General features: G+C 46.1%; 1 protein-coding gene across 5 annotated transcripts in view; it reads left to right on the plus strand.

Moving 5' to 3' along the window:
• The window catches only part of SMARCC1 (SWI/SNF related BAF chromatin remodeling complex subunit C1), an 845,345-nt gene that overhangs the window by 87,699 nt on the left and 732,728 nt on the right, over nt 1-24,918 (plus strand). For all 5 annotated transcript variants that reach the window (XM_069210868.1, XM_069210871.1, XM_069210870.1 and 2 more), the window contains exon 6: nt 16,455-16,524. In XM_069210868.1, the coding sequence (XP_069066969.1) occupies nt 16,455-16,524 (70 nt within the window). The remainder of the gene's footprint in view (nt 1-16,454; nt 16,525-24,918) is intronic.

Genomic DNA, 24,918 nt, shown 5'->3' on the forward strand with positions numbered 1-24,918 from the left:
TCATTTTTTTCAGAAAAAACTTAGGAGTAAGTGCTCAGTCAGGGATCCTTCCTGAAGGGGCTGGAAAAAAGAACTGATTTAATTGCCACCTTCCTCTGACCTCTGAGGCATGGTGGGATATTGGAGGTCTCGGAGGCTTTAAAGGCACGCTGCCACTTAGGCTGCATTCAGATTACCATGGTAAAGCACATATCAGCCCAAAAATGTCTGTGCTTTTTCATTAGTTTTCTCTTCAATAAAACATAGTACTGTTATCTATGTCTCCTTTAGGAGAGTCAGAAATTCAGGAGAGCTTTTTCATATTTATTAAAGGAAAAACTAACAAAAATTAGACATAACCTTACCTCTTTAACACAGACTGCATGTACATACATGTTTGTGTGTGTGTATACATGTGTGTGTGTGTGTGTGTGTCCCCCTCCGCCTAGGACAACACATGGTGGCCGACCACACTGGGTCCCCCACCGACACCCACTGACAACGCACAAAACCTCGGCTTCACTCGCGACTCCTCACTCTCCATGACAAAGTAGGTCAGCACCATCTCCTCCTCCTGCTACAACACCCTCTGCATGCTCCGCAGAGTCTACAAATGGATCCCAACAGAAACAAGAAAAACAGTAACCCAGGCCCTCGTCAGCAGCAGACTCGACTACGGCAATGCCCTCTTCACCGGTATCTCAGCCAAACTCCTACAACGCCTCCAACGCATCCAAAACACCTCCGCCTGACTCATCCTCAACATCCCTCGCCACTGCCACATCACCCCCACCTAAGAGACCTTCACTGACCCCTGTCAACAAGAGGATCACCTTCAAGCTCCTCACCCACGAACACAAGGCACTCCACAACACTGGACCAACATACCTGAACAACAGACTCAGCTTCTACACCACCACCCGGCAACTCCGCTTCGCCAACCTCGCCCTCACCTCCATCCCCCGCATCCGGCGCAAATCCTCCGGCGGCAGATGATTCTCGTACCCCACCGCCAAGACCTGGAACACCCTCCCGTCGGACAGACCCAGGACCTTCTTTCCTTCAGAAAACTCCTCAAGACCTGGCTCTTCGAGCAGTAGCAGCACCCCCCACCCCCACCCCCACACCAGAGCCTTGAAACCCTCACGGGTATGTAGCGCGCTTTACAAATTGATTGATTGTATGTTTGATGGCATGTTTAGCTGCAGATACACATTCTTTGCATAAGTTCGCCATCTGGTGTTGGGCTCTGAGTGTTTGTTGTTTTTCTTCGAATAAGCTTTTTCGAGTCACAAGATCAAGTGACTCCTCCTCTCTGTGATAATGCGCATGGGCATCAAGTCCTTTGTTCTATTGTTTTCTTTCCGCCGTTGGGTTCGGACGTGTTCGCTCTTGCTCTGGTAGATCTCGGTTCGGTACTATATCTTTTCCTTCGATGTCGGTATAGTTTTCAAACGCGTTTTTTCACTGCACTGGATCAGATTTTAGCGTCTGGATTGATTAAACGCCCTTTAGGGCGCCCGTGCCTTTCTCTGGCCTACTATGTCATAGGCTCATGGATTAGACTCCATTTTGATTCTGCCCTTGGTGCCACACCAAGTTCCCCTACACTGACCAACACTCGGTGTGCAACCTCTGTGTAGGAAAGTGCCACGGTTGGTGTAAGGAAATGCCTCCTTGGCATGGTTACCCCCTGACTTTTTGCCTTTGCTGATGCTATGTTTTGATTTGAAAGTGTGCTGAGGCCTGCTAACCAGGCCCCAGCACCAGTGTTCTTTCCCTTACCTTTACTTTTGTTTTACACAATTGGCACACCCTGGCATCCAGGTAAGTCCCTTGTAACTGGTATCCCTGGTACCAAGGTCTCTGATGCCAGGGAAGGTCTCTAAGGGCTGCAGCATAGCTTATGCCACCCTGGGGACCCCTCACTCAGCACAGACACACTGTTTGCCAGCTTGTGTGTGCTGGTGAGAACAAAACGAGTAAGTCGACATGGCACTCCCCTCAGGGTGCCATGCCAACCTCACACTACCTATGCAGTATAGATAAGTCACCCCTCTAGCAGGCCTTACAGCCCTAAGGCAGGGTGCACTATACCATAGGTGAGGGCACCAGTGCATGAGCACTGTGCCCCTACAGTGTCTAAGCAAAACCTTAGACATTGTAAGTGCAGGGTAGCCATAAGAGTATATGGTCTGGGAGTCTGTCAAACACGAACTCCACAGCACCATAATGGCTACACTGAAAACTGGGAAGTTTGGTATCAAACTTCTCAGCACAATAAATGCACACTGATGCCAGTGTACATTTTATTGTAAAATACACCCCAGAGGGCACCTTAGAGGTGCCCCCAGAAACTTAAACCAACTACCTGTGTAGGCTGACTGGTTCTAGCAGCCTGCCACACTCGAGACATGTTGCTGGCCACATGGGGAGAGTGCCATTGTCACTCTGTGGCCTGTAACAAAGCCTGCACTGGGTGGAGATGCTATCACCTCCCCCAGGCAGGAGCTGTAACACCTGGCGGTGAGCCTCAAAGGCTTACCCCCTTTGTTCCAGCACCGCAGGGCACTCCAGCTAGTGGAGTTGCCCGCCCCCTCCGGCCACGGCCCCACTTTCGGCGGCAAGGCCGGAGGAGATAATGAGAATAACAAGGAGGAGTCACTGGCCAGTCAGGACAGCCCCTAAGGTGTCCTGAGCTGAAGTGACTAACTTTTAGAAATCCTCCATCTTGCAGATGGAGGATTCCCCCAATTGGGATAGGAATGTGACCCCCTCCCCTTGGGAGGAGGCACAAAGAGGGTGTACCCACCCTCCGGGCTAGTAGCCATTGGCTACTAACCCCCCAGACCTAAACACGCCCTTAAATTTAGTATTTAAGGGCTCCCCTGAACCTAAGAATTTAGATTCCTGCAACTACTAGAAGAAGAGGACTGCTGAGCTGAAAGACCCCTGCAGAAGAAGAAAAGAAGACACCAACTGCTTTGGCCCCAGTCCTACCGGCCTGTCTCCTGCCTTCTAAAAAACCCTGCTCCAGCGACGCTTTCCCCAGGACCAGCGACCTCTGAATCCTCAGAGGACTGCCCTGCTTCAAGAGGAACAAGAAACTCCAGAGGTCAGCGGCCCTGTTCCAAAAAGACTGCAACTTTGTTTCAGAGGAGCAGATTTAAAGACCCCTGCAATCCCCGCAAGAAGCGTGAGACTTGCAACACTGCACCCGGTGACCCCGACTCGACTGGTGGAGAACCAACACCTCAGGGAGGACCCTCCGGCGACTCAGAGATTGTGAGTAACCAAAGTTGTCCCCCCCTGAGCCCCCACAGTGACGCCTGCAGAGGGAATCCCCAGGCTCCCCCTGACCGCGACTGTCTGACTCTAAAATCCCGACGGCTGGAAAAGACCCTGCACCCGCAGCCCCCAGTACCTGAAGGATCAGAACTTCAGTGCAGGTGTGACCCCCAGGAGGCCCTCTCCCTTGCCCAGGTGGTGGCTATCCCGAGGAGCCCCCCCTTGCCTGCCTGCATCGCTGAAGAGACCCCTTGGTCTCCCATTGATTTACATTGGAAACCCGACGCGTGTTTGCACACTGCACCCGGCCGCCCCAGTGCCGCTGAGGGTGTACTTTTTGTGTGAGCTTGTGTCCCCCCCCGGTGCCCTACAAAACCCCCCTGGTCTGCCCTCCGAAGACGCGGGTACTTACCTGCTGGCAGACTGGAACAGGGGCACCCCCTTCTCTCCATTGAAGCCTATGCGTTTTGGGCACCACTTTGAACTCTGCACTTGACCGGCCCTGAGCTGCTGGTGTGGTGACTTTGGGGTTGCTCTGAACCCCCAACGGTGGGCTACCTTGGACCCCAATCTTAACCCCGTAGGTGGTTTACTTACCTGCAAAACCTAACAATACTTTACCTCCCCCAGGAACTGTGAAAACTGCACTAAGTGTCCACTTTTAAAACAGCTATTTGTGTTTTATGTGAAAAGTATATATGCTACTGTAATTATTCAAAGTTCCTAAAGTACTTACCTGCAATACCTTTCAAATGAGATATTACATGTAGAATTTGAACCTGTGGTTCTTAAAATAAACTAAGAAAATATATTTTTCTATAACAAAAACCTATTGGCCTGGAATTGTTTCTGAGTGTGTGTTCCTCATTTATTGCCTGTGTGTATGTACAACAAATGCTTAACACTACTCCTTTGATAAGCCTACTGCTCGACCACACTACCACAAAATAGAGCATTAGTATTATCTCTTTTTGCCACTATCTTACCTCTAAGGGGAACCCTTGGACTCTGTGCATACTATTCCTTACTTTGAAATAGTGCATACAGAGCCAACTTCCTACAGTTGGTATGGTCACCCCCCACTTTTTGCCTAGTGTTGATGCCAGCTTTGCTTGGAAGTGTGCTCGGACCCTGCTAACTAAGCCCCAGCACCAGTGTTCCTTCCCTAAAACTGTACCTTTGTTTCCACAATTGGCACAGATCTGGCACACAGTTAAGTCCCTTCTAAAAGTTACCCCTGGTACCAAGGGCCCTGTGGCCAGGGAAGGTCCCTAAGGGCTGCAGCATGTATTATGCCACCCTAAGGGACCCCTCACTCAGTACATGTACCCTGCCTTGCAGCTTCTGTGTGCTAGTGGGGAGAAAAGACAAAGTCAATGGCACGCCCCTCAGAGTGCCATGCCCACAAACCACTTCCTGTGGCATAGGTAAGTCACTCCTCTAGCAGGCCTTACAGCCCCAAGGCAGGGTGCGCTATACCACAGGTGAGGGCATAGCTGCATGAGCACTATTCCCCCTATAGTGTCCAAGTCAATTCTTAGACATTGTAAGTGCAGGGTAGCCATACTGAGTGTATGGTCTGGGGGGTTTTCATAACGAACTCCACAGCACCCTAATGGCTACACTGAATACTGGGAAGTTTGGTATCAAACCTCACAGCGCAATAAACGCAAAGTGAAGCCAGTATGGGATTTATTGAAAAATGCACACAGAGGGCATCTTGGAGATGCCCCCTGTATGTTAGCCCACCTGCTAGTGTAAGGCTGACCAGTACACCCCCCCCCCCCCCCCCCACCACCACCACCACCACCTCCACCCCCTCCAAGACAAGCCCCCACTTTTGGGGTCAATTCCAGAGGAATAATGAAAAAAACAGGGAGGAGTCACCCGCTCAGCCAGGAACACCACTAAGGTGCCCTGAGCTGAACTGACCCCCTCCTTGAGGATTAGGACCAGTAGGAATAGGGATGTGCACAAGGAGGGTGTAGCCATCCTTAGTGACATTAGCCATTGGCTACTGCCCTCTGACCATGACACACCCCTAAATTTTGTATTTAGGAGCGACCCCGAACCCGAACCCAGCTCTTCAGATTCCTGATGACCTCAAGAAAGAAGAACTGCTGAGCTGAAAACCTCGCAGAGAAGAGGAGGAGACAACAAGTGACTGGGCCCAAGCCCTACCGGCCCATCTCCTGCTTCAAAAAAAGCTTCAAGAGAAGAAGCAACCGGTTCTATGGTACCAGTGACCCCCTGAAAAGCTTCCAGGGGATTACCTGCATCACCGAGGACCAAGAAACTCCTGTGGACAGCAGACCTGCCCAACAAGAAGACAAAGAAACCATCTTTAAGGAGACTCTCACCTCACTCCAGTAGCATGAGTCCAACTACTCTGCACCGACGCCCCAGCCTGTGTCCAGAGAAACCTACTAGCCAGAGAGGATCCCCAGGCGATTCTGACTATGTGTCCACCCTGGGCTGACCTCTCTACACCCCCACGACGACGCCTGCAGAGGGAATCCCTAGGACCCCCTTGACTGCGACTGCCCAGTACGAAGATATCCATCGCCTGGAGAAGCACTGCACCCGCAGCTACCAGGCCAGAGAGAAACTGACCACCGGTGCAGCAGCGGCCAGCAGGCGGCCCTCACTCGTGCCCAGTCGGTGGCTTGCCCGAGAAGCCCCCACCCCGTGCGCTATCTTCAGCTTCTAAGTGACCCCCGGGTCCCTCCTTAGAGTTCTGTTGAGAACCAGACACCCTGTTTGCACACTGCACCCAGCCGCCCCTGAGCTGCTCAGGGTGTGGTTTTTGTGCCTACTTGGGGCCCTCCAGTGCTCCTTCAAACCCCCCTGTTCTGTACTAACCTGCAAGTAGACTGGATTCGGAGTACCCCCTGTCTCCTTAGGCGCCCATGTTATTTTGGCTCCTGTTTTGACCTCTGAACCTAACCGGCCCTGTGTTGCTGGGTGTTTGGGGTTATCTTGAACCCACAACAGTGGGATACCTATGCCCCAGAGACTGAACCCGTAAGTTTGTTACTTACCTCAAAAACTGTTCATTACTTACCTCCCCCAGGAACTGTTGAAATTTGCAGTGTTCTCTTTTAAAATCGCTTTTTGCCATTTTAAAGAAAACTGTGGACATTGTTGATTTGATTCAAAGTCCTAAGTATTACTATGCAAAGTACCTTTCATTTAATGCACTTACCTTCTAAATGAATCTTGTGGTCTAGAAATAAATTAATAAAATAATATTTTTTTATATAAAACCTATTGGTCTGAAGTTAAGTCATTGAGTGTGTGTTTTCACTTAAGCATTTATTGTACACACACACAAGCAATAACACTACCCTCTCGTAAGCCTAAGTACTCGACCACACTACCACAAATAGAGCATTAGTATTATTGCCTCTGTCAAGCCTCTTGGGGAAACCCTGCACACTTTACCTCATTTTGATATAGTATATACAGAGCCAGCTTCCTATACTCTGCCTTTCTCCAGATCATAACTGTGCGGTGTACCGATCTTTCCGATCCAAGAAGACTTTATGGGATCAAAGAGTGAGGCGACTAGATATGGCATTGAAGTCGACAGAACAAACTCCCAACATTTTCGGTGAGGAACAGGCGCAGACTGCAGCTTCCATCGCAGACTTCGATTTCAACCGTGAATCAGATGGGGACAGCCAAGTTATTCCTGTGGCGCAGTACTTGAGTACGCCAGTCCGTTCCCATCACCAAAAACAGTTTAGAAAGTCAGCACAGAAGGCCTTGGGTCCACCACTGTTTGCCGGCCATGGTCAAACCAGAAAATTACATCTCAACAACTGGCCCTTGGGTTCGGTGTCGAAAAAGGCCAAAATGCATTTGACCGAACAAACTATCACGCCTGTTTCGGGATAGTCGTAAGTATCAATGTTTGCCGATGCTACCAGGCATGTTAAAACATGCTGATGACATTTTTAAAGAGCTGGCAAAGGCTAGGGTACTAAGACCCAATTTTTATATCACAACAATTGTCACCTGATTCCATTGTGGTCAGTGCAGCTAAGAAAAGGGCAAATAGTCAGCCCACAGGGGATTCGCCCCCTCCCCCAGTAAAGAAAGCTGCAAGTTTGATGCAGCAGGCAAGAGTGGCAACTCAAGCTGCAAATCAGTGGAGAATTGCCAACTCCCATGCTCTTTTAGCCATGTATGACCGGGCCCACTGGGACGAAATGCAGGAGTTCCTTCAATATCTCAGTACAGAACACCCAAAAAAGGGCACAGTAGGTAGTGGCAGTAGGACAAGCTATTGCCAACAACCAAATTAGATCTGCACTTGATGCAGCTGACACCGCAGCTAGGGGAATTCATACTTGCATTATGATCAGAAGGCATGCTTGGTTGCGGTCCTCGGGTTTCAAACCTAGATACAGCAAGCGGTTCTTAATATGCCATTTGATAAACAACAACTCTTTGGATCTGAGGTTGATACTACCATTCAGAAATTAAAAAAGGACTCTGATACAGCAAAGGCCATAGGTGCCCTTTTCGGGTACTTTTCATAAGCCCCAATTCAAAGGACGTTTTAAACCCCAAACATCAGAGGCCTTTACGTCCCAACAACAACATGGACAGTAGTATTATTCCAGGGGATCTTTCAGGGGCTCCTATAGAGAGCACAATTTCAGAGGTATTGGCAAATCCACTGCCACAAGAGGTGCCTCCTCCTCATCAAGGCAGTGACTCTCTCTGCAGCCCCACACAACATACATCTCCTGTGGGAGGAGGACTGCAACATTTCCACCGTCATTGGCAACAAATTACATCAGATCAGTTGGTACTGTCACTGTCAATTATCCACAATGGGTATTGCCTAAAACTCATCTCTACTCCACCAAACATTCCCCCTTGTTCACACAGGCTCTCTCCAGAACACATTGTTCTCCCTAAACAAGCGGTAGAATCTCTTGTACTCAAAGGTGCAATAGAGGTAGTACCCAACAATCAACAAGGAACAGGAGTATATTCTCTATACTTCCTCATACCAAAAAAGGATGGCACTCTCAGACCAATCCTCGATCTCGGACCTCTCGATCAGTACATTCTCTCAGAGCATTTCCACATGGTCACTCTACAGGATGTCATCCTCTTGTTACAGAAACAAGACTACATGACAGCATTAGATCTAAAAGATGCTTACTTCCATATACCCGTACATCCAGCACATCGCAAATACTTAAGGTTTGTAATAGCAGGCAAGCACTACCAATTCAAAGTGCTACATTTTGGAGTAACAACAGCACCAAGGGTATTTACCAAATGCCTAGCAGTGGTTGCAGCATACCTCAGGAGGCAGTATATACTGGTCTTTCCCTATCTGGACGACTGGCTAATAAAAGCCAGCAACATTCAAACCTGTCAGAAACACACACAATTGATACCCCACACAGTCTAGGCTTCACAATCAATTAGCAGAAGTCTCATCTTCAGCCAGCGCAAATAGAACCATATCTGGGAGTAATTCTGAACACTCAGTCAGCATTAGCCTACCCAAACCCATAGAAAATGTAAGCGTTTCAGTCTCATCTTTCAACTGCAATACAGTAAAACTTGCACAGTAAATTTTATTATGAAAGTCTTGGGAATTATTGCATTCTGCATATCAATAGTGCCCCATGCATGTCTAAACATGAGACCCCTACAACAGTGTAATTCACAACAATAGTCTCAAGCAGAGGGTCACCTTCATGATCTAGTGTTGTTGGGCAGCCAGACTTCCAACATTCTGCAATGGTGGAATCACACCAACATATCAAAAGGGCAGCCATTTCAGGACCCTGTGCCACAGATCATAATCACCACAGATGCATCAATGACAGGATGGGGAGCCCATCTCAACCATCATACTATACAGGTAGAATGCGGTCACTGTTCTTAGCACTCAAAGCATTCCAGCCACAGATCACACTCAGGACAGTGTTAAAAAGGACAGACAACATGACAACAATGTATTATTTGCAGATACCGGGGCACACATTCATCTCAAGTGTGCCCTCTAGCACAGACAATTTGGAAATGGGCAATTCATAAGTGCATTCACCTATTAGCAGAGTATATCCCAGTGATACACAACCAACTAGCGGACCTCTTAAGCAGGATGCATCAACAAGTATATGAATGGGAGGTTCACCCACAAGTAATTCAACAGTACTTTCACATGTGGGCAACACCAGACATAGACCTTTTCGTAACAAGCAAAAACGCAAAACGCCCAAACGTTGTATCCAGGTACCCACACCCTCGATCCAGGGGCAATGCTCTATGGATCAATTGGTCAGTGATATTTTGCTTACGCTTTTCCTCCTCTCCCACTAATTCCATTTCTTATCAGCAAGATCCGTCACTCTTTCCTCACTATTGTATTGTATTGTATTGTATTGTATTGCAATAGTTTTTATATAGCGCTTACTACTCCTGATGAGGCGTCGAAGCGCTTTTTGGTGATTAGCACGCTACTCTGGAACCCAACAAGAATTAGTATCGGGAAATATGAGTACAGTTTTAGTATTATTATGAGTTAATTTGAGCCGCGGATATGAGTGTTTGTTGGTTAGATTGACTGGAGTAATGGAGGGGTGGAGGAGGAAAGAAATCCAGAAGTGTTAATTGGGAGTATATCTTTCATTTACTCAATCCAAGGTCTTGGGATGAGTAAAGGGGGATGGAGGAGGGAAGATTCTGTGGAAGGCTAGGGAGATCATAGTAGCAGGGTGAGATAAATGTGGGAGAATTTAGTAGGGTTGTGTGGGAGGTCATGGAGGTAGAGTGAGGTTTGGTGAGTTAGATGTGGAAGCGGAGGGAAGAGCTTAGGCAGAGTTATTTAGGAGATGAAAGTAGTAGAAAGGATTTGGGATGAGTCAGAGTGGGAATGGAGGATAGTTTGATAGAGACATGACATATGATGATGGGTAGATACGTGTGATAAGATGAGAGGAGGGATTCATAGATATCTAGTATAACAACCTACACAGGAGCCATGCAATGACCCACGAACATGCCAATCACAGAAACAACATATTCACATACACACACACACACCCCCATATACATAATTAGAACCATGGGTAAATATACTTAGTCAAACAGGTTTAAAGAGTGTGTGTATTTTATTGTTATGACATAGTAGCGATACATATTTTCGAAAGAACTATACATAACTAGAAATAGACACATAATCAGAAAAAATATTTATCCACATAGGCATATGCAGTCCATAGTTGTTTGAATATGGTGATTATGAAGGAAAGAGCCAACTCTTGAGTAGTTTTCTGAAGACAAGATGTTATCTGTGGCTCTTATAGTTGGGGGGTAATGAATTCCATAGTTTGGCTGCTTGAACGGAGAAGGATGTACCACCTATAGTCTTTTTCTTGTATGGTGGTGTTCTAAGGCGGTATGCAAATCTTGAGGGGAGGTTTCTTTGTTGGATGTATTTGGTTATTTTGTTTCTGATAACAAGTGGTCCTGTTCCATGTATAGCTTTGTGGGTGATACAAAGCAGCTTGAAAGTGCATCTTCTGGCAACGGGTAACCAGTGTAGGTCTCTCAAGGTAGGGGAGATGTGGGCTTGCGGCTTTACATGTAATAGTAGCCTGGCTGCGGTGTTCTGGATACGTTGTAGTTTTTTCATAATAGATCGAGATGATCCATGGTAGAGGCCATTGGCGTAATCCAGTTTGGATAATACAAGCGTGATAGTAGCTTGCACCTTGTGTGGAAATCCGAGGTGGGGTGAAGATGCGTCGTAAAGTCTTCAAGGTGATGAAGCTTGTTCGTGCTAATTTGTCCACATGGGCATTCATAGTTAACTTGGAATCCATGGTGATTCCAAGGTTTATAACTTCCTTGGATAATTGAGGAGGTGGTCCGAGATCATCAGGCCAGACGCACAAAGGGCCATAACTTTTCCAGTTACCACATATGAGTATTTCTGTTTTGGAGGTATTTAGTTTGAGATGACTCCAGGTCATCCACTGATCAATGGCTCTGAGGCAACTGAAGATTTCTGAGTTTTCAATGTTTTTGGGGCATTCTAATTTAAGTAGTATTTGTGTGTCATCTGCATAGTTGTAGCATGTGAGATGGAAATCATTGATCAGTTCTGGTAAATATATCATGTAGATGTTGAAAAGCAAAGGTGAGATGATTGATCCTTGGGGGACCCCTGCTTTTGTGAGGTAGGGTTCGGACGAAAAGTAGGGCGAGTGGATGATAGATCTTTTTTGAAGATAGGAAGTAATCCAGTTGAGAGCAATCCCTTGTATGCCGGCTTCGTGGAGTCTTTGAATTAGGGTGTCATGGTCAACCGTATCAAAGGCAGCCGAGAGGTCCAAGAGAAGTAGGGCAGCAACTCCATTGCGGTCGACTGTGTTTTTAAGATCATCCCAGATTGCTATGAGTGCCGATTCAGTGCTTCTTCCTGGGCGGAATCCAGTTTGGAAGTCTGAAAGTATAGAATTGTCTTCAATGAATTGTGACATCTGGGTGAATGCTGCTCTTTCTATCAATTTGCCCAGGAAAGTTCCATTTGTGATTGGTCTGTAGTTGTTGGGGTCTTGCGGGTCTAGGTTTGTTTTCTTTAATAACGGTCGTATGTATGCCTTTTTCAGGTTTACAGGAAAAGTTCCTGTAGTTAAAGAGTTGTTGATGATTCTTCTTACAGGTGTGGCAGCAGAAGTAGATAGAAGAATGTTCTTGAAGATGTGTGGTGGGCAAGGGTCAGAAGGGCAACTGGAAGGTCTGCTTGTTTTGACCAAATCCATAAATTCACCTTGGGATATTTGTTGGAAGAACTGTAGAGGTTGGGTTGGTTTATTCTTAGAGGGTATTTTAGGAAAGGGGTTGGTACTGATGGTTTTCTTCTGTTTTAAATAGGAGTCCAATGTGTCTGCCTTGGTTGTGTAGTGAGTTGCCAATTTAAAGTTTTGGCACAGAATTAATTGTATCTAGATCTGTGTTGGCTGTTAGTTGTGTTTCTAAGTCATCCAAATTGAGTTTGCTCCATGGTCGATAGGTGCATGTATGTAAGTAGTTGTGGGGTGTGTTGTTTTGTGGAGTTGTATGTCGGAAAGTTATCAAATGGTGGTCTGCCCAAGTGATTGGCGTGATGCTATGAATAGTAACTAGTTCAGGCTTAGCAGAAATGACATCTAGTATGTGTCCAGCGATGTGTGTTGGATTGTGTACAATCTGATGTAGGTTCAATGCGACTAGGCCAGTGGTGATAACTTTTGGATGGGGTATATTGGGTTTGTCAAACCAAATGTTTAGATCCCCAAGAATGCATAGGTTGGAGTATAGTGTAATAAGGTTTGAGACTGTGTCTAGAAAAGCAACTGGGAATGTGGAGTTGTTAGGTGGAGGTCTGTAAAGGAGAAGAAAGTTACAGGAGGAAGTTGGAGTAGGGTGGCATCTGGTAAGGAGGGCTTCACAACCTTGTATGGAGATGTCTGTTTTACTGAGGTTCATTGCCTGTTTGAATATAATAGCCAGTCCACCTCCTCTCTTGCCTATACGGTTTTGTGTGATGGTTTGATAGCCTGGAGGAACAGCTTCGTGTAACACTAGAGCCATGTCATCTCCCAACCAGGATTCAGTTATGAATAGTAAGTCAGGTTGTGTCTGTGAGCAGGTCGTAGATGTGGTACTTGTTTTTTTAGAGTGATCGAGCATTTATGTGCTTGCAGTTTAGAAAAGGAGTGTTAGTGGTAGTGTTGTTTTGTTTAGGAGAAGGGCAAGTAGTATAATATGAGCTTGAAGCAGGAGTGTTGCTAGTTGTGATAACTGTTTGAGGCTCACAATAGTCTTGCTTTTCAATATAGTATTCCTCTTCCAGCAGGTTAAGGAGGCATTTTGTTGGGTCTGTGTGTGTGGGTGGTGGAGCCATGAAGAGTGTACTGTTTTTTGTAGGGTAGTCTTATTATGTAATAGATGAGGGGATGCGAGGTTGCTAAGAGTGGCATGTTTTTTATTTTGTTTGCGTTTGTTTAGTGTGGATGGAGTATGGGTTAGGGGTGGTGGAGAAGCATGTGGATCATGATGTAAGGCTCTAAATTGTGCAGTGGAGGAGAGGCGAGTGAATGAAAGTTGCTGGGTTGCGGGTGCTTGTGGTAGGTGTTTGTGAAGAGAGAGAAAGTAGGGGTGAAGATAGGATGGAATTTGTATTCTTTGTATAGTCGTGGGAGTGGGTATGACGATAAGTGTAATGTAAGTTTGTGTTGATTTGATGTGCTGATGTGTGTGGTCTGTATTGTTTTTGTGGAATATGAGAGGGGATATTGGTGTAGTTGTTTTTGGTGAGAGATTTGTATGTGAGTTAGTGCTGGTGAGTGGAATTTGAGTGTTAGATGGGGTGTTGATGTGTTTTGGAGATGAATGTACGAGGTGTGTAAGAGGTGATGGATGTGTGTCAGGGGAGTTAGTGTTAGTTGTGATGACTGGAAGAGGTAATATGTGTGGTGGAGTGAAATGTGGGGATTGTATGGTTGTGTGTAATTGGTGAAGAGAGGGGAAGAGTGTTTGTAGATGGTGTGTTTGAAGGCTGGGTTTGGGCATTGTTATGATGACAGGTGGTCTGTGTGGAGCAAACATAGCTTCCACCTAGGCACGTCAACATTGGTACACAACACTGTTGGATCGGTCTGTAGTACCTCATCACAAGCTCCCAAACAGACGAGACCTATTGACTAAATAAAGGGTCAGATCAGGCATCCTAATCCCAGTATGCGCAACCTGGCGATTTGGCTCCTGAGGTCATAGTTTGGATATCTAGAACTTCCATCAGAATGTAAGTACATTTGAAAGGAGGCATGTAAACCTACAACTACATAGTGCTGTCCAGGTACATGGAAACATTTTGTATGTTACTGTCAACCCCAAAACATTAATCCACTCAAAGCATCAATACAAGATATTGTATGTTATTTGCTTTATTTACAAAAAGCAAATCTTGCATACTCATCTATTAAAATTAATTTAACAGCAATATCAGCTTGTCTCCAAAATAGACAGTACAGTTCTTTGTTTAAAATTCCTATCATAAAAGCTTTTATGGCGGGCCTTAAAATAATTATTTCACCTGGAGCTCCACCATCTCCGTCATGGAACCTTAACATTTTGCTTACAAGGCTTGTGGGTCCACCATTTGAACCCAATCATTCTTGTGGTATCCAATTTCAATCATGGATAGTTGCTTTCTTGGTAGCAATTATTTCCTTTAGAAGAGTTAGTGAAATCAAGCATTCGCTTTAGAAGAACCTTTCTTCCAAATTCACAAACACAAAATAGTACTCAGGACAGATATAAAATTTCTGCCCAAAGTGGTTTTGCCATTTCATATTAATCAGTCAGTGGAATTGCCAGTCTTATTTCCACAACCAGAGTCAGTTGTTGAAAGAGCTCTGCACACTCTTGATGTCAGAAGAACTCTCATATACTATATAGACAGGAAAAAAAAGATTTCAGAAAATCGAAACAACTTTTTATGGTTTTTCAACAGCCTTATAAAGGTAATCCTATTTCAAAACAACGATTGGCCAGATAGATAGTAAAGTGTATTCAAACTTAATATCTCAAAGCTAAAAGGCAACTATTAGTAACTCCTAAAGCACATTCTTCTAGAAAGAAAGGAGCTTCAATGGCATTCTTAGGAAATATACCAAAGGCAGACATATACAAAGCAGCCACATGGTCTACACCACACACATTTACAAAACACTATTGTGTAGATGTGTTTTCTCGCCACCAAGCAGTGCTTAAAGCACTATTTCAAACTACTTCAACTCCTACAGGCTAGCCACCGTTTATTTTAGGAGGGAACTGTTTTTCAGTCTGTGCAAAGCATGTGTATGTGCAGCTACGCATGCTGCTGAACGGAAAATTTCACTTACCTAGTGTACATCTGTTTGTGGCATGTAGTGCCCTCCCTCCGCCCCGGAAGCCTGCAGCCGTTGTGGTTCTTTCTTACGTAATTATGTCTCTACATTGCATACAATTCTTCACTCGTTACTTCACCCTCCTGCGGGAAAACAATTTAACAAAGGGCTTGATGCCCATGTGCACTATCACAGAGAGGAGAAGTCACTCGATCTCATGACTCGAAAAAGCTTCTTTGAAGAAAAACAACTTGTAACACTCCAAGCCCAACACTAGATGCCGAACTTACGCAAAGCATGTGAACCTGCAGCACTACATGCCATGCACAGATGTACACTAGGTAAGTGACATTTTCCATATACATATATATATATGTATATGTGTGTGTTTGTGTGTATGTGTTATGTGTTCTGGGATCCCCGCACGCGGGCGTGAATAATTCAGTGCTCATGAGGATTCACCCGGAAAAGAACTAGGATTAAAGGTAAGTAACTTATTTATATCTCTGGACACGTGTCTGGGTTTAGCCCTTCATCAGCAGAGAGCAGTAGGCAAAACTCTGTAGTGCACCAAGTTAGTGCTGCTGGAACTTTTTTGGGATTACTGTGCAGTTGGTGTTAATTGGCACAGTAAAAGATCTGTAAATTAACTGGAGGACATCCGGACATACATAACTAGTGAAAAAATGCTGATGCTTGAATTGAGTACTCTTGTACCTCTCTCTGGTCTCTGCCTATCTTTCTCCTACATCTGCACCACCTTTTTGTGCATATTCAGGTCCTTCAGGCACTATTTTGTGTGGCTTGGTTTTATCAGGAATCTGTCATTCAGATCTTATTAGTGGATTTGTCAAGTTCAGTAACCTGATTAAAAAATTGTGTCTCTTTCAAGGAAACTTGTGCACATTCTCTAGTTCTTCATAATCTGTAACCTATTAGTCAAGCAGCCACTTGGATTGTGCTTCTTTTCCTTGAAGAATTTAGGCCATGTTGTGAAATACGCCAGCAGACCTATGATGCTTACAGTTACACCAACAGCTGATGTAGTTTAACAACTTTTTTTTATTTTTATTAATTGTTTTAAGATTTCAAAAACAACTGAGTGGTAGACCTTGTGCCCACACATCTGAGGGAAATGGCACACTGAATGTCTGTTCTGTGACTGCAGAAAATAGTTTAGCACAATTTTCTGAATTATCTTCCTGAGTTCAGTTCATTTACACATTAAGATCGAAATCCATTTTAAATTATTTTTATTTGTGTTTTGCTTAGGGAACGATCACAGAAGAGAAGTCTAAAGCTTCACACCACGTTTACCCACTTCCAACTACTCCTGAAGATGGTAAGTCAATAAGTCAGGTTTTTATCACAATTAATCAAATGGAATAGCCTCAAAATCTGACATATGAACTTTTATTTAAATGTCACCTAGAACAGAACTTGAATTTTATCTCATAAACTGGACTTTTATCAGTTTTATTTTCCTGGCATTTGTGAATATTGACTTTGATGTCAGTTATTTTTTTGTAACCTGCATAAATTGGCCTTCCAGGAACCTGAATGCTAGGCTGCTGTCAGTCTGATATTTATGTCCATTTGAAAGCTATTAATGTTTGACACTTCTGGGCTACAGGGCTATCTGTTTTAACTTATGGAATACTTCCTTGATTCATCTGACAGCTGTGATAGAGCGTTTCTACAGGACCTATGTAGGGACATTTTTAAGTAAATCAAATTAACATTGTTTTTCCTTTTAACAATAGAGAATAATGGCAAAGCTCAGCTGTTTACTTTCTCAAACTAGATTTGTTTGGAATTGCATTAATTTAGGGAAAACATTCCATAGACTGTTCTAAAAATGTTATAGATATAAATGCAGTTTGTATTCCAGCCACATTAGTCAGGCATATGTTTTCGATGGGCAGAAGTTGTTCTTCCTCAAAAGAAATTGCTATCCCTCCATGTAGCTGTCATTATTTTGTTGATTTATCCAGCTGCGTGAACCAGCAGCAATGTGCCTGCCTCAATCAATCAATCAAAAATATGTATAGAGCGTGCTACTCACCCTTGAGGCTCTCAAGGTGCTGGGGGGGGGTAAAAAAGGAGGGGGAAGGGGGCAGGGAGGGGCCTGAGCTCAAACTTTCAGGGACACACATTGACATTGTAGTGTTGTAACAATGCCTTGAATAATTTTATAGTTTACAATGTTTAATTTTTCCTGCCAGTAGCACAGGCGTAAGAAGGGCAGTCATGGGGAACAAATCACAGGCCCAGCACTCTCCCCTTCCATCAATAACTCTAGGCTTTCGAGCACAGTTTTGTATTTGAAAACACATGGGGTGCCAGGGCTACCCTAATCTACATGGGGTGTTTAGATCTAACTTAACAGTGCAACTGTTGCCTTAACTTAAGTGAGCAACAAAAAAATTGCTTTCAGATTACTACTGAGTGAGGGGCTTCTGCTTCACCCACATGTTGGAGTACAGGAATTGACTGGGCCAAATTTGTGTGCTTCCACCAAAAAGACTTCTTGAGTTGCACTTTTTGGCTTTTGGTAAGGCTTATACTGAGTACAGTAGGATTGAGAGGTTATGGTGGCAAGCCATTATCATGGCGATAGGCCTGATCTCTTAATTATGAATTAAGCTTGATGCATTTATTGTAAAAGGAATATGTTAACCCCTTCGCTGCCAGACCTTTTCCTCTTCAGGTGGCAGGCACTGTTTTGAGCTATTTGGGGCAGTTTGCGCTAAGGCCCTCATAAGGTTTTGTCCACATAAGCTACCCACGCCAAATTTGCTTCCTTTTTTTTGTTCCAATATCCTTGGGATTTTAGAGGTACCCAGAGTTTGTAGGTTCCTGTGGAGGAGACCACGAAATTATTCAAAATACAGTGAAAAGTTTGTTTAAAAAAAGAAAATGAGAACAAGAGCAGCAGAAGAAGGCTTGTGTTTTTTCCCCCTGAAAATGACAGCAACAAAGGGTTTGCGGTGCTAAAATCACCATCTCCCCAGCTTTCAGGAACAGGCAAACTTTAATCAGAAAAACACATTTTTCAACCCAATTTTGGCATTTTACTGGGACATACCCCATTTTTACTATATTTTGTGCTTTTTGCCTCCTTCCAGTTACTGACCGAAATGGGTGTGAAACCAATGCTGGATCCTGGACAGCTAAATATTTCTGAAAAGTAGACAGAATTCTGAATTCAGTAAAGGGTCACTTGTGTAGATACTGCATGGGTTTCCTACAGAAAATAACAGCTGAAATAAAAAATACATAAATTGAAATTGAGGTGAAAAAACAGCCATTTACTCTAACTTTTCCCTGCGATGCCAGATTTTCAAAAGCAATATACGGTTACATCTGTTGGACTCTTCTGGTTGCGTGGATCTATAGGGCTTGTAGGTTTATCAAGACCTCTAGGTATCCAGAGCCAATAAAGTAGCTGCACCTTGCAATGGGTTTTCATTGTATACCAGGTATACAGCAATTCATTTGCTGAAATATAAAGAATGACAAATAGGTATTGTAGGAAGTTGGCTCTGTATGCACTATTTCAAAGTAAGGAATAGTATGCACAGAGTCCAAGGGTTCCCCTTAGAGGTAAAATAGTGGCAAAAAGAGATAATACTAATGCTCTATTTTGTGGTAGTGTGGTCGAGCAGTAGGCTTATCAAAGGAGTAGTGTTAAGCATTTGTTGTACATACACAAGGGCAATAAATGAGGAACACACACTCGGAGACAAATCCAGGCCAATAGGTTTTGTTATAGAAAAATATATTTTCTTAGTTTATTTTAAGAACCACAGGTTCAAATTCTACATGTAATATCTCATTTGAAAGGTATTGCAGGTAAGTACTTTAGGAACTTTGAATAATTACAGTAGCATATATACTTTTCATATAAAACACAAATAGCTGTTTTAAAAGTGGACACTTCGTGCAATTTTCACAGTTCCTGGGGGAGGTAAATTATTGTTAGTTTTAGCAGGTAAGTAAACCACTTACAAGTCTCAGGTTTGGGTCCAAGGTAGTCCACTGTTGGGGGTTCAGAGCAACCCCAAAGTTACCACACCAGCAGCTCAGGGCCGGTCAGGTGCAGAGGTCCAAGAGGTGCCCAAAACACATAGGCTTCAATGGAGAGAAGGGGGTGCCCCAGTTCCTGTCTGCCAGCAGGTAAGTACCCGTGTCTTCGGAGGGCAGACCAGGGGGGTTTTGTAGGGCACCTGGGGGGACACAAGTCAGCACAAAAAGTACACCCTCAGCAGCGCGGGGGCGGCCGGGTGCAGTGTGTAAACAAGCGTCGGGTTCTCTGTAGGTTTCAATGGGAGACCAAGGGGTCTCTTCAGCGGTGCAGGCAGGCAAGGGGGGGGCTCCTCGGGGCAACCACCACCTGGGCAAGGGAGAGGGCCTCCTGGGGGTCACTCCTGCACAGAAGTTCCGTTCCTTCAGGTGCTGGGGGCTGCGGGTGCAGGGTCTTTTCCAGCCGTCGGGACTTTAGGTTCAGGCAGTCGTGGTCAGGGGGAGCCTCGGGATTCCCTCTGCAGGCGTCGCTGTGGGGGCTCAGGGGGGGGCAACTTTGGTTCTCTTCCAGGGGATCCTCATCAATAGTCATAAACATTGAATATTCCCGCCCTTGTGCGGGGACCCCAGAGCATATAAAAAATATATACACATTATACATGTGTAACAAACAGTCATGCAGGCTATCATGTTAAAAACAGGCTAAAATGCTTTATTTCTATGAAGTTTTTATTTTTATTTATTTTTTTATTATTAAATACTACAATAGAGCCTAAATAAGTACCCAAGCTCCTAAAACTAGGCTTGGGGAAGTAAGCAGTAGCAAACTCTAGTGAAAAAATAGAGAAAACTGCACTGAAAAACAATTAAGCATTCTTAGCCAATAGGCTGCATGTAGGCTAACACAGGAGAGCCATAAAAACTTTGGCACTGTGCCTTTAAGACCCTGAGCACTTCCAGTATCCCACCATGCCTCAGGGGTGAAGGAAAGGTGACAGTTGGTTCACAGTTAGGTCAGTTCTTTTTTCCGGCTTCTTCTGAGAGGATCCTGGAGCATTGAGCTCTCAGTTTTTCTGAGTTTTCCTCAGAAAAATTCTTTAAAAAAGCGTTTTTTCACTTTTCACTCGACAAGTAACATCTTTGTCTGAGCTAGGAAGGTTTTTTCTGACAGAAAAATGCCTTCTCTTTTTGTCAAATGCCCTGCTTGTGGGAAGAAGGCGGCCCAGTCAGATCCCCACTCTCTGTGCATAGTGTGCCTGCCTCAGAGTCACTGCCCTGACACTTGTAAGTACTGTAAGAACATGTCTAGGAGGACTCTGAAAGACAGAGAGAAGATCCGACTTCATGGGCTTCAGGAGAGGAAAAGAACATCGTCCTCCTCACTCCCCAGGCATCCAGAAGGCCATTCTCAGGAGAGAATGGCCCGGTCGACGTCGACAGGTAGGAAAATACCTGTTTGTTCACCGTCGACGTCGTCGCTACCACCGTCCCACCGGCATAGGTCGACGGCGACACACCCGACGTCGAAGGGAACGGCGTCGAGGGAACATCAGAGCAGGGGCAGGTCTCCGTCGACGGCAGCCCGCCGATCGACGTCGAGCCATCGCCGGCATGCCCGGTCGCCGCCAAAGGCTGTGCGCCCCCGACGTCAGGACACACGGCGTCGAGATCTCCACGACGGCACGAGAAACATCCGCCGTCAACCTCCCATCGCTCCACGTCGAGGCACACGACGGCGAGCAGGTCGAGGTCCAAGGAACGCCGTTCGACATCAAGGCACTCAACGTCGAGGCACTCAACGTCGAGGCAGGACCAACCGACTGGGTGTCCTTCGACGTCGAAACAGCCATCGACGTCGACGCTGGTTTTACCTGTCCAACAGGGAGCAGAACATCGCCCCTCGCCAAACAAGGCTCCGTCTCCAGTGGTCTCCATACCGAGCGACTCTTCTCGGTCAAGAGCATCTCCTGGGCATGTCTCGCCCATCAACCTATCTCCGAGATGGCTGGAGAGCCTCAACAGATCAGCGGCCTCCCCAGATTTGCAATATTTGCGAATGTATTCACCCACTGCCTTCCCGCCAAGAACGCCATCGCCGACAGCCGGGGCAGAACGGGCTCGTTCAGCTCCTCGACAGCCGACCGCGAGGCCTAGGCGCTCGGCTACAGCGTCCCGCAGCAGATCTCGCTCTCAACGGAGATCCAGGTCGCGCTCAAGAAGATCACCCTCTTGGTCTTCATCAGGTTCTTCTGTCGGGCGTTACTCACCTACTCTTACAGATTCACCACCTGCTAGAGTCTCACCAGTGGATGACATAACCACTTTCAACGAGGTGTTGCTAAGAGGAGCGCAGAAACTCAATATAGAGGTTCCAGAACCGTCTACCTCCTCATCAATCATCTTTGAGACGCTACAACAGAGATCAGCGTCGAAAAAGTTGCTGCCTCTAGTGCCTGGTTTGTTGCAGCCAACCATGGACACTTTTCTGGCCCCAGCCTCGCTTAAGTCTGCCCCGGCTCGGATTCTTAAAAAGTACAAGGCTCCAGAGCAAGACCCTTTCTTCCTTAGGAAGGATCCGCCACCAGACTCAGTGATCATAGCTGCCGCCCGAAAGACCCACTCGGTGGCATCTTCATCCACGGTACCCCCGGATAAAGAGAGCAGGCATTTAGACTCTCTGGGAAGAAAGATGTGCGGGACAGCGGCTTCAGCAATGAAGGTCTCTAGTGCGTCTGCGCTCCTGGGCAGGTACGATCGTTCTCTGTGGGATTCCCTCAGTAGATTTACAGAAAAACTGCCCAGAGAAGACAGGCAAGATTTCCAAGAGATTCTACAGGAAGGATGCCTGGTATCTAACCAAGTTATCAGCGCGGCAGCGGATGGGGCGGATTTGGCGGCTCATGGGTACGCACATGGTATCTGTGCGAGGAGATCTTCCTGGCTGAGGCTCACTGGCTTGAAACAGGAGGCACAACAACGTATCCTGAATCTCCCATTTGCCGGGAATTCTCTATTCGGTGCCCATGCAGACGAAGAGATGGCCCGCATGAAGACCGAGGTGGATACCATGAAGGCGGTAGGCCTCGAAAGAAGGAAAGATTTCAGGCGGAGGTACAGACCGTACGATAGACGCCCTTTCCAACAGAGGGTTCAAACCCCTCATTGGTCGCAAAGGTCTCAGCAACGACAGGGACGCCCTCTGTTTCAGCGAAGAAACACAAGGGAGCGAGGGTCAAGCAGACCTCAACAGTCCACTCCAAAAGCACCCACTAAGCAATGAAGTCTCGCTTCCCTCGACACTGTACACCACTCCGGTGGGGGGAAGTATTATTGCTCATCTTCACGAGTGGCACTCTATCACAAGAGACAAATGGGTGCTCAATATTGTCGAACATGGCTATTCTCTTCTTTTCAAACAGCCTCCACCACACTTGCCACCAACCAAACACAATCCGTCTCATCTCACCTTGCTACGCAAGGAGGCTCTCGCCCTCCTAAGAAAGAATGCCATAGAAAGGGTTCCACCTGCCCACAGAGGAAAGGGGGTCTACTCCCGTTACTTTCTAGTAGCAAAGAAGGGTCAAGAGGGCGTTTTCAGGCCAATCCTGGATCTAAGACTGCTGAACAAATACATAAGAAAGCAGAAGTTCAGAATGCTAGCGCTTCACCAAATTTTCCCTCAACTGCATCAGGGAGACTGGATGTGCTCCATCGACCTGCAGGATGCGTATTTCCACATCCCAATAGCTCCAAAGCATCGAAAATTCCTGCGCTTTCGAGTAGCGTTACAGCATTACCAGTTCAGGGTTCTACCCTTTGGCCTGAAATCTGCTCCAAGAGTTTTCTCGAAATGTATGGCAGTGGTGGCGGCACATCTACGAAGACAAAGGATATACATATATCCATACCTAGACGACTGGCTACTAAAGGCTTCTTCTCCGGAGCAGGCGAGAAGCCATCAGGACATTGTACTAGGAGTTTGCGAAGCTCTAGGTCTTCAGGTCAATTACCAGAAGTCAACCTTGACTCCAACGCAGCGTCTTCACTACCTAGGAGCTATCATAAACACAGAACTACAAAAAGTGTATCCTTCGGAGGAACGACTGTCCTCAATAAACAAGAAGTGCCAGGACCTGTTGAGAGCCAGCGCACCTATGGCACGTCAGGTGACATCACTACTGGGCTCCATGGCATCGTGCATCTTTATTGTCCCAAATGCCAGACTCCACATGAGACCCCTCCAAGAGGCATTGGAGGCCAATTGGAGCCAAAGAACAGGTCGCTGGGAAGACACAATGCGGCTACCGGAGGTAGCACTTCAGTCATTGAGATGGTGGATGCACAGACCTCACCTGTCAGTGGGCGCTCCGTTTCACCAGGTACTTCCATCCAACACTCTGGTAACGGATGCGTCTCTTCAGGGATGGGGGGCTCATCTGGGTCCTTTTCAAGCGCAGGGTCTGTGGTCAGACAAGGAGAAGCAGTACCACATCAATCTGCTAGAACTCAGAGCGGTCCATCTGGCTCTCCAGTCTTTCACACCGCTAATTCAGGGGAAAACTCTATTGATACAGACGGACAATACAACCACGATGTATTACTTGAACAAACATGGGGGAACGAGATCCCTACCCCTTTCACGAGAGTCCCAAGCGATATGGCATTGGCTCCTGGCCAGAGGAATGTCAATCACAGCAGTTCACCTGCCAGGTCAGCAGAACGTAGAAGCAGACTTTCTAAGCAGACACCTGGAGGACGTTCACGATTGGGTCCTGCACGACGAAGTCGCAGAATACATCTTCGCGCAATGGGGTCGGCCTCAACTGGACCTCTTCGCAGACGATGTAAACAGGAAATGCCCAGACTTCGCATCCAGGTTCTACCGTCCGGGATCTCGAGGGAATGCCCTGTTGATCGACTGGTCAGGGACATTTCTTTACGCTTTTCCGCCGATTCCCCTCATTCCGGCAGTGATCAGCAAACTTTACGGATCCAGGACCAGAATGATTCTTATAGCGCCACAATGGCCTCGACAATTCTGGTACACGGATCTCCTCAACCTGTCGGAAAAACCTCACAGGAGGCTGCCGTGCAGACCGGATCTTCTGAGCAGAATGGAGGGCAGGATTCTGCATCCCAACCTACCCTCTCTGAGCTTAACAGCATGGCTCCTGAATTCCTGCAGTATGGGCACCTAGGACTCTAGCAGGAGTGCATGAACATCTTGAAAGAGTCCAAACGGCCTTCCACGCGGCGTTCCTACGCTTTTAAGTGGAAGAGATTCTACATATGGTGCTGTCAGCAAGGCCATAATCCCATACGGGCGCAGGAGGACGTCATACTGTCCTATTTGCTTCACCTAGCGAAATCCGGTCTGCAGGTATCATCTATTAAGGTACATTTGTCTGCTATTACTGCCTATCGCAAGTCACCTTCTCAGGAATCCTTCTTTACGAAACCTGTAGTCAAGGATTTCTTAGAAGGTTTGAAGAAAGTTTGTAGGAAGTTGGCTCTGTATGTGCTATTTCAAAGTAAGGAATAGCATGCACAGAGTCCAAGGGTTCCCCTTAGAGGTAAATTAGTGGTAAAAATAGATAATACTAATGCTCTAGTTTGTGGTAGTGTGGTCGAGCAGTAGGCTTATCCAAGGAGTAGTGTTAAGCATTTGTTGTACATACACATAGACAATAAATGAGGTACACACACTCAG

This window comes from Pleurodeles waltl, chromosome 10 (assembly GCF_031143425.1).
Source record: "Pleurodeles waltl isolate 20211129_DDA chromosome 10, aPleWal1.hap1.20221129, whole genome shotgun sequence".
In the NCBI taxonomy this organism is placed as follows: Eukaryota; Metazoa; Chordata; class Amphibia; order Caudata; family Salamandridae; genus Pleurodeles; species Pleurodeles waltl.